Source organism: Electrophorus electricus, chromosome 14, assembly GCF_013358815.1.
Source record: "Electrophorus electricus isolate fEleEle1 chromosome 14, fEleEle1.pri, whole genome shotgun sequence".
In the NCBI taxonomy this organism is placed as follows: domain Eukaryota; kingdom Metazoa; phylum Chordata; class Actinopteri; order Gymnotiformes; family Gymnotidae; genus Electrophorus; species Electrophorus electricus.
This window is the reverse complement of record NC_049548.1, coordinates 18,329,274-18,342,574: the sequence shown is the minus strand read 5'-3', so window position 1 is coordinate 18,342,574 and position 13,301 is coordinate 18,329,274. Positions and strand designations below refer to the sequence as shown.

Below are 13,301 nucleotides of genomic sequence, written 5' to 3'. Positions count from 1 at the left end.
TGTGTGTGCTTACTGTCGAGGCATGGTCCACAAACCGTCTGCGTCTCTCCGCAGGGATGTACCATCCCCTCACCAGGCTGGCATTGCTTACAACACTCCCCACTGGTTGTGTACTGCCCCGACAGACACACCTCCTGGCTGGACAGCCTGTGGGAGAACACACCCACCTACGGAGAGAGAGAGAGAAGGAGAGAGAGAGAGAGAGAGAGAGAGAGAGAGAGAGAGAGAGAAGGAGAGAGATGGAGAGGAGTTTTTAGATACATGAATGTTTTTTCTACCACAAATACACACCCACCTTATGTTAAGCTCAGGGGGAAATGCTAGCATGCCTAGCAGTAGACTAAAGCTAGTTGGAACTAGCGAGGTTTGTGTGGTTTGGGTGAAGTATCCCTGCAAAATGTGTTTTGCTCCAAACTATGTAACATCCCTGAACAGTTTATGGCTTACATGTATGAACATGAGGTCTCCACCTCATAAATATTTTTTTAAACCCTTTTAGTTAGTTTCCAAATCCATGCTCATTGGTGAACAAGTATGTCCAGTGACCCTTGGAGAAGATGCTTTAAGCTATGGACATGATCTTGACCCAAGAGGATAAGAATCTAAGACTAGCGAGAGGTTTCAGTGAAAAGAATAAAACAAATATGTAATGTTGGCCAATGTCACAAAACCTACATCATGCACTAAACCATTTATATATTGATCTTACTTTTTTTTATCTTATTTTTATAAGTTTATGAAAACATCATTCAACATTAATATGAATTTTTACTGAAATACACAAGCTACAGAAAAGCATACTACAGTACAAAAAACAAAATTCAGTCCCCCATGATTAAACTAAATGAGGAGTTGCCCTGGGTTTATGTAACTGATTTCTGCACAAGAACACAGGCATTCGCACCGTGGCTCTCTACACACACACGAAATACTCGCTTTTTCTCCCTGACGATCCAGAGGACCCACCCAGAAAGGATGTGTAGGAAGCATTGACACCATGACCTTGGCTCAAAACGCACTGGCCTGCTCTTCTCCAAGTTCAGGTCCGAAAACCTGAAACAGCCTAACGGTCAGTCAGGACTACAATTTGTAGTTGCGTTACTACAATTTGAATCACAGAGGATAGATCGCATAAAGCTGCAATAGCTTTCTTTGGGGAGGACCTCAGACAGCAATATGAACTCTGAGATCAATTAAACCTTGTAAGCAAGTAGCTACACTACCATAAGAACAAACCTGGGAATGTTGAATTGCAGTAAAGTAGTTCCCATGAACTTGTTCTGGTAGTGAGCTTCAGTGCAAAGTATCCAAAACCTGCTTGAAAATGTGCTAAATGTCACTTGACATTAGCATATGCATACATTAATTAGCATATGCGGTGCATCAGTTTGTCTATTTGCATGCTGTCTAGTGTCAAACGTGTCAAACTTTATATCTGGTTGCTTCTCTCCTACTCTGTGCTCAGGTACACTGTATTTGAATTCCCAATGAAGCTGTTCTCATTTACACGTTTATGTTTCTGTTCTCAGACAACAGGACGAGTATGAAATAGTGACTGAAAGACATATATGTTAAGCAGCAGTCGCTTCAAAGCTATTTCCAATACTGACTTTATAACCGTCTGAATGCTGACTTTATAACCGTCGTCTTACAATTGTCCTTGACAAAACCACCATACGTACAATTTAAAGAGGGCTGTGCTGGGATCTCGCCTATATTTGCATGATAAACGAACACTCAGAGAGAAATTTGGAAGAATATCGTCTGGCGAAGAAACCACGAGGATGTTCCGTCTCCACTCAGGACTGATTAGTGCTACTCACTGAACGGAGCAGACGACGGCGAGACGCGTGACTCTCCCTCGCGAGGTAGAACTGGCTGTCTTCTATGTGTGTTGTTTGCGCAAAAAGCCGTTAGATTTGTCGCTACGTGCTTTTAAAAAAAATAATAAAAGTCGCTAAAGGGATTTTAGAAAGTCGTTGAATCTGACGACGCATTCGCAAACCGTATACTCGCAAGGGTATTTCACCGTAATGTGGAAGCTTCGAGCTGTGTAAATTAACCTTGCGTGACACTGGAGGTGGCGAGAGCCGTCGCTGCTTTGAGTGAACACAGCTCGTTTTGCAGAAACGTGACATATCCCTTAGCGGGACATCTACATGCCGACCAACCTCTCTTCTCATCTGTACACTCAACTCACTTCTGCAACCATTGTAATGTTAAACTCAATACACGTGTACAAGATGTTGGTTAAATCGTCGTATTAATATGTTTTCTTGAAGGTGAACTTTAGGCTACGGCCAGTCTGCAGACTAGAAAGTGACAGTCCAGGCTACCTGGCGTCTTTCATCACTTTCAGCTGCAAACCTGAGGTGAAGGTTTCCTTAAGCTTGAGGGAAGCCGTTACTAACGTCAGAAGGTGAGCTGTGATAAGTGATAAAGTGCTTTTAAGTGAGTGGAGTGTAGCTAGGAGCATCTTCAGCTCAGTTCAGCGGAATTCCTCAGACCGACAGGCACAGAGGGGAAGAGGCAAGAGAAAGCATCTGTAGTTGTTCCTCCGGGCGTCTGCGTCAGATGGAGAAGTCGCGGTGGGTTGTCGGGGGAGGCTGAAGGAAGACAGCACCTTCGCCCAAATTAGCAATTAGCATTCTTTACATTTCTCACCCCTGTAAGCCCCTCCAGCCCTCCAGTTCTTCTCTCCATCAAACGCACACACACACACACACACACACACACACACACACACACACACTCTATTCTGCTGCCCTAAAGGCTGATACGATCAATCTAGCCTCATTTGACATCTGACAACCACCAAGTCATGTGTAGTTTATAAAAATATGGGAGATATTCAAGCTCATCAGAAAAAGATTATGCCCTTTATCTCATGGGAGAACTGACTGGATTATCCGATATATTGTATACATGCAAATAAATATTGATTTTTTTTTTCTTCTAAATCGTCCTTTTTACTGTCTTTCTCTTGCAGCATTAGCTGACTCTAAATGGGTAATGTAATATCAGGTCGTGTGCTGCACATTCTGCCAACGAGTTCTTCCCACCCTCCATTTTGCTGTTTGTTAAATGTTAAAGTTCTGGGGGAACTCTTCGTTAAGGATTAACGACGTTTTGAGGGGAACTCTTCGTTAAGGGTTAACGAAGTGGTGGGAGGGAACTATTCATTAAGGGTTAACGACGTTTTGAGGGGAACTCTTCGTTAAGGGTTAACAAAGTGGTGGGAGGGAACTATTCATTAAGGGTTAACGAAGTTCTGAGGGGAACTCTTCATTAAGGGTTAACGACGTTTTGAGGGGAACTCTTCGTTAAGGGTTAACAAAGTGGTGGGAGGGAACTATTCATTAAGGGTTAACGAAGTTCTGAGGGGAACTCTTCATTAAGGATTAACGACGTTTTGAGGGGAACTCTTCGTTAAGGGTTAACGAAGTGGTGGGAGGGAACTATTCATTAAAGGTCAACGAAGTTCTATGAGGAACTCTTCATTAAGGGTTAACGACGTTTTGAGGGGAACTCTTCGTTAAGGGTTAACGAAGTGGTGGGAGGGAACTATTCATTAAAGATCAACGAAGTTCTATGAGGAACTCTTCATTAAGGGTTAATGAAGTTCTATGGGGAACTCTTTGTTAAGGGTTAACGAAGTTCTATGAGGAACTCTTCATTAAGGGTAAACGAAGTTCTATGGGGAACTCTTCGTTAAGGGTTAACGACGTTCTATGGGGAACGTGTGTCTATGGGGTGTGTGTTGTATTTACATTCTCTTTGAACTCGAAGCCGGAGTGACAGTTTTGTTACTTTCCCATGGAACTGAATGTTCCTGATGTGCCAGTCTGGACTAGCATATAAGCCAGACCCACAGCTGTAGCGTTAGAGGACTTGCGTGCGAACATCCACACACACAAATGCACTCATACACACTCATTCATTCATCCACATCCAGACATGCGCATACAAAAATGCAAACACGCACTGATCGAGCAGTAGAAAGCACTGTCACTGTTAGAAATAGAATCAAAGCTCTCAGATTCACAAAATCAAACCATGACGTACAGAAAATGAGATCTGTCAGACTGCAGATGTAATTCAAAACCACACACATGCAGTGATTTGAAAGAAATTCTCACTGGTAGTGCAAAAAGTGTGTTTACAGTCCTTGTAATAGTAATATTTTTGCATTACTATTTATTAGTAAACAGAGACATCATGTGAAATGGAACTCATTAAAGGTAGGAGTAGCAGCACTCTGCTACTGTTCTGATCACATGACCTGGAAGTGGTGAACCACTGGAATCCTCATGCCACTAATGGTGTCACAGTTCATAGTGAAGTCACATGTCAACTATCCCAATGGTATGCTCAGAGGGTTCTCCTCATAATTTGGATTAAACAGGAAAATCGTGTTTGTTGCTTTAAATTATGCTTTTCATGAATCTCACAAACACGTACACTGCAATTTTGCATGTAATCAGTCTCGTGAATGTTATCTGCAGGCATGTCAGCTACAGTGTTAGGGCTTCTCTCCTCAGACGCACTTACATCTTTGACCTTAAGCCTGTCAGTACTTGTTAGCAGATCAGAAACTCTGTTTTCACTCACTTTTTAACTGATTCCAAAGCCAACTTATTAGCATCTCTCTTTCCCTTTCTTTCTCTCTCTCTCGCTCTCTCTCTCACACATACACACACACACACACACACACACACACACACACACACACACACGCACGCACGCACGCACACACGCACGCACACACACACGCACGCACGCACGCACACGAGCGTGCGCATGCACACAACCTGCACAAAGTTTTGAGTCTTTAATTGATTTATACTTTGAGTATTTATTGCTTTAAGTCTTTAATTGATTTATGTGTCAGTAATTTCACACATAAATTTCACACAGTAATTTCGGTTTGTCATAAAACCGAAAAACGAACTGAAAAGTGATTTAACTGTTTCTTTGTTGGACAATAACAGTAATCATGACAGGCTGAGTCACTTCCCTTGTATGTGAGAGAAAGAAACGATAACAAAAATAAGAGGGAGAAAGTTTGGGTGTGTGTCTGCGTGGATGCACATTTCTGTGTGGGAGGGGTAGTGTGCATGTGTGCGCGCTGAGTGACAGATAGAGAAAAAGTCATATTACGCGACATTCTGACGCAGCAATTCCTCCCGATAGGCCGATCACCAGAACAGACTTGGTCTAAAACATACATACTGGTGTGTACTCTCTTTCGGTCACATATCTTCCACATAAACCTAACCATAAAATATTACTGTTTATCAGCTTTGTCATTCAACTTGCAATAAACTTTATCTTCCCAGTATTTGGGTCACTTCACCAGCTCTTATATTTGTGAGTGAAGAGCCTACAAGTCACGACCTATGAAGTCACGACCTCGTTAACCCATCAGAGCCAAGTGGCGGCTCGACCAAGTATTCCACAATAGTACCAATTCGGAAAGGTTATAGCTACAGCGACGACTATAACGTCTGCAAAGCGAGTGTAAATCTGCAAGAAGATGGAATCAAACCAAACTGCCTACCTTTAAGTTTCTATTTTACATAATTAAAGATTGTGTCCAGATAGCTCTAGGGCTGAAGAAACTCAAATCAAATGCCCTTTAAATGTATAAAGCGCAAACCTGGCCGCAGCGGATACCACAACCTGAGTCAAAAGATCGCGTTATATTCAGTCTCACTTTAACTGCGGACACCTGAGCGTACTGATCCCACGCACAAGCACCTCTCTGTCCAACCGACAGGCGAGACGGAGCAATTTTATATCACGTACAACTGAGTTTAAATATGAGTCTAAACGCGAGCGGCAGCCGAGACGCACCGACTCTCTGCGCGGCTTTGAAACGGACGCATGAGGTGTCAGCAGCAACTCAGGCAAACCCCCAACATAGTCGAAATGAAGTTTGTTTTATACTTACCAGTCCAAGCAACACCGGCAGGATTACAGTAAACATGTTGTTTGTGTATGTGTCTGGGTGTGTGTGTCTGGGTGTGTGTGTGTGTGTGTGTCCGCGTCTAATTTTGTCCGTCTTGATGATGCAAATTAGGCTCTCAAAGGAGAAAAAAACAAAAACCAAAAAATCACTCGCTGAAAAGAAACACTGAAATGAACTGTAAAAGTAGCATCGCAGCTATTAGTATCTTCATAGAGTAGTCTATCAGGCGTAAATGTTCTCGTGTGCGTCTCTTATTTCTCCCGTTGTCCGACTTCCAGAAAGTCATGAAAAACCGCTGACAGGCATTGATGTCCAACACTTAGAAATGGTCGTAAAATGACGAGAACTAGAGAAATGGCCAGCTACCCGTGGCGTCAAGAGTTGTTGCGAGTGCTTGCGAGTGCCCCGTTTGCACTGCGAATGGGTTGCGTCTCAAGTGACAGCGAGAGCGCTTTCGGAGACCCTGAGTATAGCGAGCGACCCGCGGGTTGTCCCCTCCTCGCTGTCCTGTTCTCTCTCCTCACCGCTCCAGCACAGGGCTTCGCCTCCCACCCATCCCTCCAACACGGCTCATCCGTTTGGGATTTATTTTGTACTGTTAATTTAATTAGGCTGCGTAAGCAACGAACGTGTAATGTTAAACATGGCATTCTCCCATTTGGGGAGAAGTTGATTTCGCAACAGCCAACGTAAACCAGAATGAATCTTCTTGAAGGGGCAAATTATGTCGGGCGGGAAGTGGGTAGTCAGAGTAATTAGCTAAAACACTCCTAACGATTTGTAAAAGGGTGTAGAGAAGTCGCATCACGCTTTGATGTAATGTCAAACTCGCACAATGTGTAATAGGAGCAGGCAACCGAACACGGGTGTGGCAAGAAGGGAAACCCGATCATTCATCTGAAATCGACACTCTGCTCCCTCCGGTAATCAAGAACTACCAGAGCGTGTCCTCTCGGAGAAACTACCAGATCATTACTGAATGGGGGCAAGCGTTCCCTTAAAATCTTTGCAACTTACTCATGCATGTTGTACACCAAATGCTTGAAACAGGGGATCATCACTATAACCCGTTAAATTACAGATAGACTAGACCATAGGTTTTACTACTAATACTATTTATGGCAATAATGTAAAAAATTCTTAGATTAATTGAAGTAAAAGGCTTAAGCAGAAACTGTGTACTCCAATAAAAGAGAACGCCACTGTCTGCTATAAGGACTACGTTACCCACAAACCCCCTGTTTCTTTGGATTGTTAGTCTCACCTGTATCTTGTTACCCTTGTGTGTCTTTGTATATAAACCCTCTAGGTTCATTCAGTCTTTGCGAAGTCTTATTTGCCTGGCTGACGATTCTGAGCATTTTGATTGTTATATGTTTTCTCTAGTTACTCTGATCTGGGCTTGTGTTTTTGGATTGCGCTTTTTGCCTGTTCCACTTCGGATTTGTTTACTTGTCTGGATTGACTTTGGTTATTTACTACTGCCTGTTTTTGACTATGACTTGGATTGGCCTAATCAGGTCCATCTCTATAATAATATAAAATAATAGGAAGTATTCATGAAAATGTTCATTCTCTTTCTCCTCACACACATTCTCTCTCTTCCTCTTTCACACACACACACACACACACACACACACACACACACACACACACACACACACACACTGTGAAGATCATCTCTCAGATAGCAATAATACACTACCCTGGGCCCGATGGTCGCTATGGAGACAGGGATGGTGTTCTTCTGCGACTTTGCACCGACCTTCAGTCTTACTGGGCAGGAAGTGACCAGTGACTGGATCAATACTGGACAGATGTGTATAGTCCTTCCCTGCCTGGTTATTCAGAGTCTGTACCAGCCACACAGAACATCCTGCACAAGCTAAAGACTACCTCACACATCTTAGTATCGGATTCATATCAGATGTATGTTTCTAGTGTCAAAATCTTAAATGTTTCCTTTTTGGATTATTTACAATATTTTGTCTTGTCTTTTATTTATATTGTGTCCTTGCCACTGCCTTTTTATATTTTTGTTACTTAATGAGTCTGCCGATGAATTTGTATTTTAAAAGTGGATGTTTTCGGATACAACATTGTGGCCTGAGTTGAATGCATTAACATTTTCATTTACATGTAATGCACTGGACGGGAGTCAGCTGATGTGGCAATGTTTGAGACAAAATCAGAGATAACTGTGGCTCGACTATGGACTTTATCAGCATTGCCTGGAGGCTTGGTTCTACGCAGCTGTGTGGATTCCTGGCGTGGGCTCTCAGGGCTCTCTGTTTTAAGACTGCACCTCTTACAGCTTTTCTTAACTCTGTTGCCTTGGGGATGCCTTTGGGTGCTTTTCATGACCTTTTCATGAGCTGCTGGCCATGGTGAAGTTGGCCTGAAGAACAGTGACACTCCTGGAACGCTCCCACTGCTCCTGGACTGCTCTCACAGCACATCCAGCCCAGTGGTTGTAAGTGTAGCTGTTTTAGCTGTATGTGGAACCTTTTATTATTGCATAACTCCATAATAAAGGAAATATCTGACACCACAGTTATGGGAAGGTGCTGTCATGCAGAGGGCTTAGACTTTTGTGTAAAACATGAACCCTGTTTTGGAAGAGCCTCATTGTGTATATTTTATTCTGCTTTGAATTCCAAGCCCAATGCTGGAGTTTCTGGACACTCTGCCAGCCAAATATCTAAATGCTGGAACTACTTCAGGGTTGGCTGGATGGAGACATCAGACAACAGAATGTGGTGTTGGGTGGGTGGGGTTGGATTCCCCTTGCACTTGGCTCATGTCCCCCAGAAGTCCACTGGATCAGCATTAGGCCCTCACTGCTCAAGTGAGTTTGCAGCACATGACATCTGCGAGCATCAAGCTGCCACTCAAATGTTCAAGCTGGTCAGAGCTCAGTGGTCACTCAGCATCTTCTAATATTTGAAGAAAAAAAAAAGGTTCTTATCAAGACTGTGGTTCACTCCACCTCTGGCGCAGTCCTCAGGCTCTGAGGTGAAGAATTAGAGTGAGTCATTGGACAAGTAAACATGAGAGTATTAGAGTGGCACATGGGAGAATTAGAGACATGGCAAGATTAGAGTGAGTCACGGGAGAGTGGTACAGGAGACAGCTGGAAAATGCCCTGACATTTCACTTTGTTTTAGTCTTTTCTTGCTGTGCTTTTGCGGTAAAGCTCCAAGACTGAGAAGTGCATTATACAAATGAAAGCTCGTACACTCGCCCCCAGCAACATGCTGTCATGAAAACAGCAACAAATGTTGAGCATCCCAGGTTCAAAAGTGTGGATTGGGTTGTTGGATTAGGAGGCTGGGTTGTACTGGTGGATTATTGCAGTCTATATTGTGTTGGTGGATTATTGCAGTCTATATTGTGTTGGTGGATTATTGCAGTCTATATTGTGTTGGTGGATTATTGGAATCTAGATTGGGCCCCTTTGTTCACAGCACTGAGGGAAACCAGGGCCTCTCTGTCCAGTCTCCTCCTTTAACCAAGTTGCACCATAATAAGTAGCAGGTCACATGAGCACATTCATACAGCATTAGTGTCAGCCTAGTGCAGTTAAGTGGGCCTAGGGCTTAGCTAGAAAAGTAAGTCAATATCATATTATGGACAATAAATTAGATTATAATTGGATAGGCAGGAGTTTGGTGGCTTTGACCTTAACAATGTTTCTTTCATGTACTGCCTCGCTCATTTCTGGAAGACTGAAAGGAAGAGTATAATTTATCTGACGCCTACTGATGTTGCCCACCTAAACAGTAATCTTTCCAAAAAATAAAAAGTGTAGCTCTCTCTCTCCTTCCTTAGGGGCCCCTCTTCTAGAAGCCTGGCCTTGCCCAACCCAGCTGATTCAGTGTTGTAACACTCAGCTCAAGTTAAGGCTGTTCCCCATCGGGATCAGTCTGTTTTCCCAGTCTGTGTTCAGGAGAGTTCTCACATTGCATGTTAATCGTTTCACAGGAACTATGCTTTTGTTCCCGGGATTAGAATGCCCCAGTACGTGCAATATCCTGTGTTTGTGAGTGGGTGATCGTTTCTACTTTTCTCCTACTTGGGTGAGCAGCGCAGTCCCTAAATAGACATGCGGAGTCGCACAGGGCCGTTCTGAAAGCAGCTGCCACTAACGGCCAGCTGCCAATCATTGCCAGCTGCCCCTGTACCACTGTCGTGTATATCCAGCTCCCACAACCAGATTCCCTATTTATACCTAGGAACAGGTATCATTTACCTGACCAGGAGATGATTGCAATGCCATGGTGACACTGTTTCAGTATAGAGGTCCAAGCTATAGTGACTATAGCGACTTCCTGGCAGAGAGCCAGGAAGCTATAAATCTTCTGCACCTTTAGTAGCCTATTCCTCCTCTTTGGCAGTCTGCCCAACAGGCACTGGGGTAGCGAGTCCTGGCTGGCATGGCACACTGGCAGCAATCTGCTTGCCCAGACCCAGGTTCCGCGGCCACCTGCTGCTTCTGCTTCCTACGACGTGTTGTACGGGGGTCACGTGGGAGAGCGAAGGGAGCGACAGTGAAGAAGGGGTCACGTGTCGGTGGGGAAAGGCCTGCACACAGAGTTGCTCTCCTATGCACAGGGTGAGCCCCTCACCAACAGAGACCCTGTAAGCAAGACTACTGTGAAGGTGATAGCATGTGTTTTACCTTTAGGCCATGTGCTTAAGGACTAGTGCATTGCATCTTGTGGGTCACTGACACACATGCATTCCGTGTCCAATGGAGAGGAACCGACCTCCTGACATCTGACCTCTGTGGGGCCAGCCCTCCTTCATGCCTAAACAGAGCTTTGCCTTAAGGGAAGGGAGAGTCAGGTGGTGTTCTTGTCTCTGAATGATCAATGACTACAAATATTTATTACTGTGAAATGCTGTTCCCAATGCACAACAGTGATTAGGCTGGAGGAGAAAGCAATGTTTCACACACACACGCACGTACGCATGCACAAAAGCGCGCGCACACACACACACACACACACACACACACACATGCGCACGCACACGCATGCACACCCGCTCGCACAGGCGCACACATGCACACACACGCGCGCGTTCAGATGACAGAAGCAGGTTTTATCCTTTTTTCTGCTCATGCAATAATTACTACTCAGGTGAATTAACATATTTGGGTAAATGAAGTGAATCTAGTAGCCATAACCTGTAATGGAACATTAATAATGTTTAATAATAATAAACACACGCTCACACACACTTCTCACACACACACAGACACGCAAACTCGCTCTCACGTAAACACGCACACACATAACAGAGAAGTTTGAGGTGTAGCCTGAAACATATTAGGAGGAGCATCTGCTCAGGCTCAAGCTGGTTTACACTGCAGGCTCATATTTGTTTCTCTGTCTAGTGAAAACCAAAACCATGCATCAGCACATCAGAGAGAGAGAGAGAGAGAGACAGAGAGAGAGAGAGAGTTAGTGTAGATGGAGGGGGGAGATAAAGAGGTAGTGTAGATGAGGAGAGGGAGAGAGTTACTGTAGATGGAGAACGAACTTTCTAATGTCATTTAATACATTCCCTTTGGATTGGCTTTCCAGTTTCTCCTGCACATACACACACACACATACAAACACACACACATACACACATTCACATGCACACACACACACACACACAACACACACTCACACAAACATGTATACAATACACACACACATTCAGATGAAAGGGTGGATTTTATTCTGTTCACACACTACAATCCTCAGATGAATTAACATATTTGGGTAAATGAAGTGAATCTTGCAGCCATAACCTCAAATGGAACATTAATAACGTTTAATAATGTTTCTGCACAACAGTTCCCTCTTTCTCAGAATATTTGTACAGCTTGGTTTTTGAAAAGGACGTAACACAGTGAGTTCAGTAATTCAGTCATTCAGAAATCATGGACCCATGGAAGCATTCCTGCTAGATTACCTTGCATGTGAAAGCTTTGATCAATAACGTTATTTGTGCCTTTGTAATCTTGCCCATTTGAGATGCTTTTCCAAATCGTGGGGTGAAGTTCAGGGAAAGAAAACATAGATGGTTCGAGGTTAAATTCAGAATTAGTTTATGTCCCATCTGATCATGTTATTGTACGATGCCCTTTGTTCTCTGGGTTGTACCACTTAGTTCTTAAAGGCCTCTCAGTTACGTTTGCACAATCAATAGTGAAATACCGTACGTAGTCATGTAAACCTTGCGTTTACTCACTTCAAAAGATTGTGAATGGTTGATTCATTTTAAAAAGGAGGATTTTCTGTAAAAGGAATCATTATGTTTGTAATCCACTCAGTGAAGTGAGCCACTCTCAATCAGTGTTGTATATCACGCGCGTACATTTGGTTTATTGTGGTTATAATAGTCCCAGGGCAACATTTTCTTGTGCATGTGAAATGAGGTGTGCATGAAACAAGGATGCAGAGACAACTGTAGAGAAAAGTACAGCAAGATGTGGAAACTGGGTAGGGGGATTTCACTGCCAAAACTGTCTGTGCTCCTTGACTGGTGAGACACAGAACATATACAGCAGTCTGCTGTCTCTTTCAGGATGACATCACTGTTTAAATAAGGTCTTGCAGGACGTGGTCAGATAGCCCTCCACCGAGGACAGAAGACATGAGAGTGAGAGATGAACTAGCAAACAAATGCCCTCAGAATCTACTGCTACATCCTTTGGATCTTCTGTTTAGTTCAAACTCTACGCAGAATAACCTTTCCCCCAGTTTGCGGTGATGGTAAAATTTCTCTGCATTGCTTTGCTGCCCTCTAGCGGTGCGTAGACGTTAACACTACTTAAACTCGATCTCGAATTCACGGTTCACGGGCGAATTCGGCAACGGCTTTCGTTTGTTCACCACATGTGAGCATGTGATTGCGTTTACGGCAGAGAAAGTCTGGCAATACTCTTGATTGTCTCCGCAGCCAATGTGTTCCAACTTAACAGAGCTTTGATCCACGAAACCGAGGTTCTCACTTACCAGCTGTAGTTAATTTTGCGTGTTGGCAGTGGATATGCCATTCGCAGTGAAAACGTTTTGCTGAATGCACAACATTTCTTGTCCTTCTTTTTTGCTCTGAAGTTATTTTAGTGGACGTAATTGTATGAATCTCAGCGGCCTCTGATAGTATAGCGGTCCACCGCTATCCACGGATATACTATAACCATACCCTGGAACTCTGAGCTGGCCGAATAAGTTAATGTCCTTGTGAACCTTTTTCATGGATCCTTTACCTGTTCTATATGGAAGGGGTTATTTGTTCATTTCCATGATATATTTTACAGGCTTACGTC

At 43.6% G+C, this 13,301-nt stretch overlaps 1 protein-coding gene across 1 annotated transcript in view; it reads right to left on the bottom strand.

The window, feature by feature from the left end:
- Positions 1-6,466, bottom strand: part of ngfrb (nerve growth factor receptor b) — a 32,283-nt gene extending 25,817 nt beyond the window's left edge. The window contains exons 1-2 of the mRNA XM_035533431.1: positions 5,954-6,466; positions 14-167 (exon numbers count right to left, since the gene is read on the bottom strand). Coding sequence (XP_035389324.1) covers positions 14-167; positions 5,954-5,989 — 190 coding nt within the window. The 5' untranslated portion in view covers positions 5,990-6,466. The remainder of the gene's footprint in view (positions 1-13; positions 168-5,953) is intronic.
- Between the last annotated feature and the right edge of the window lie 6,835 nt (positions 6,467-13,301).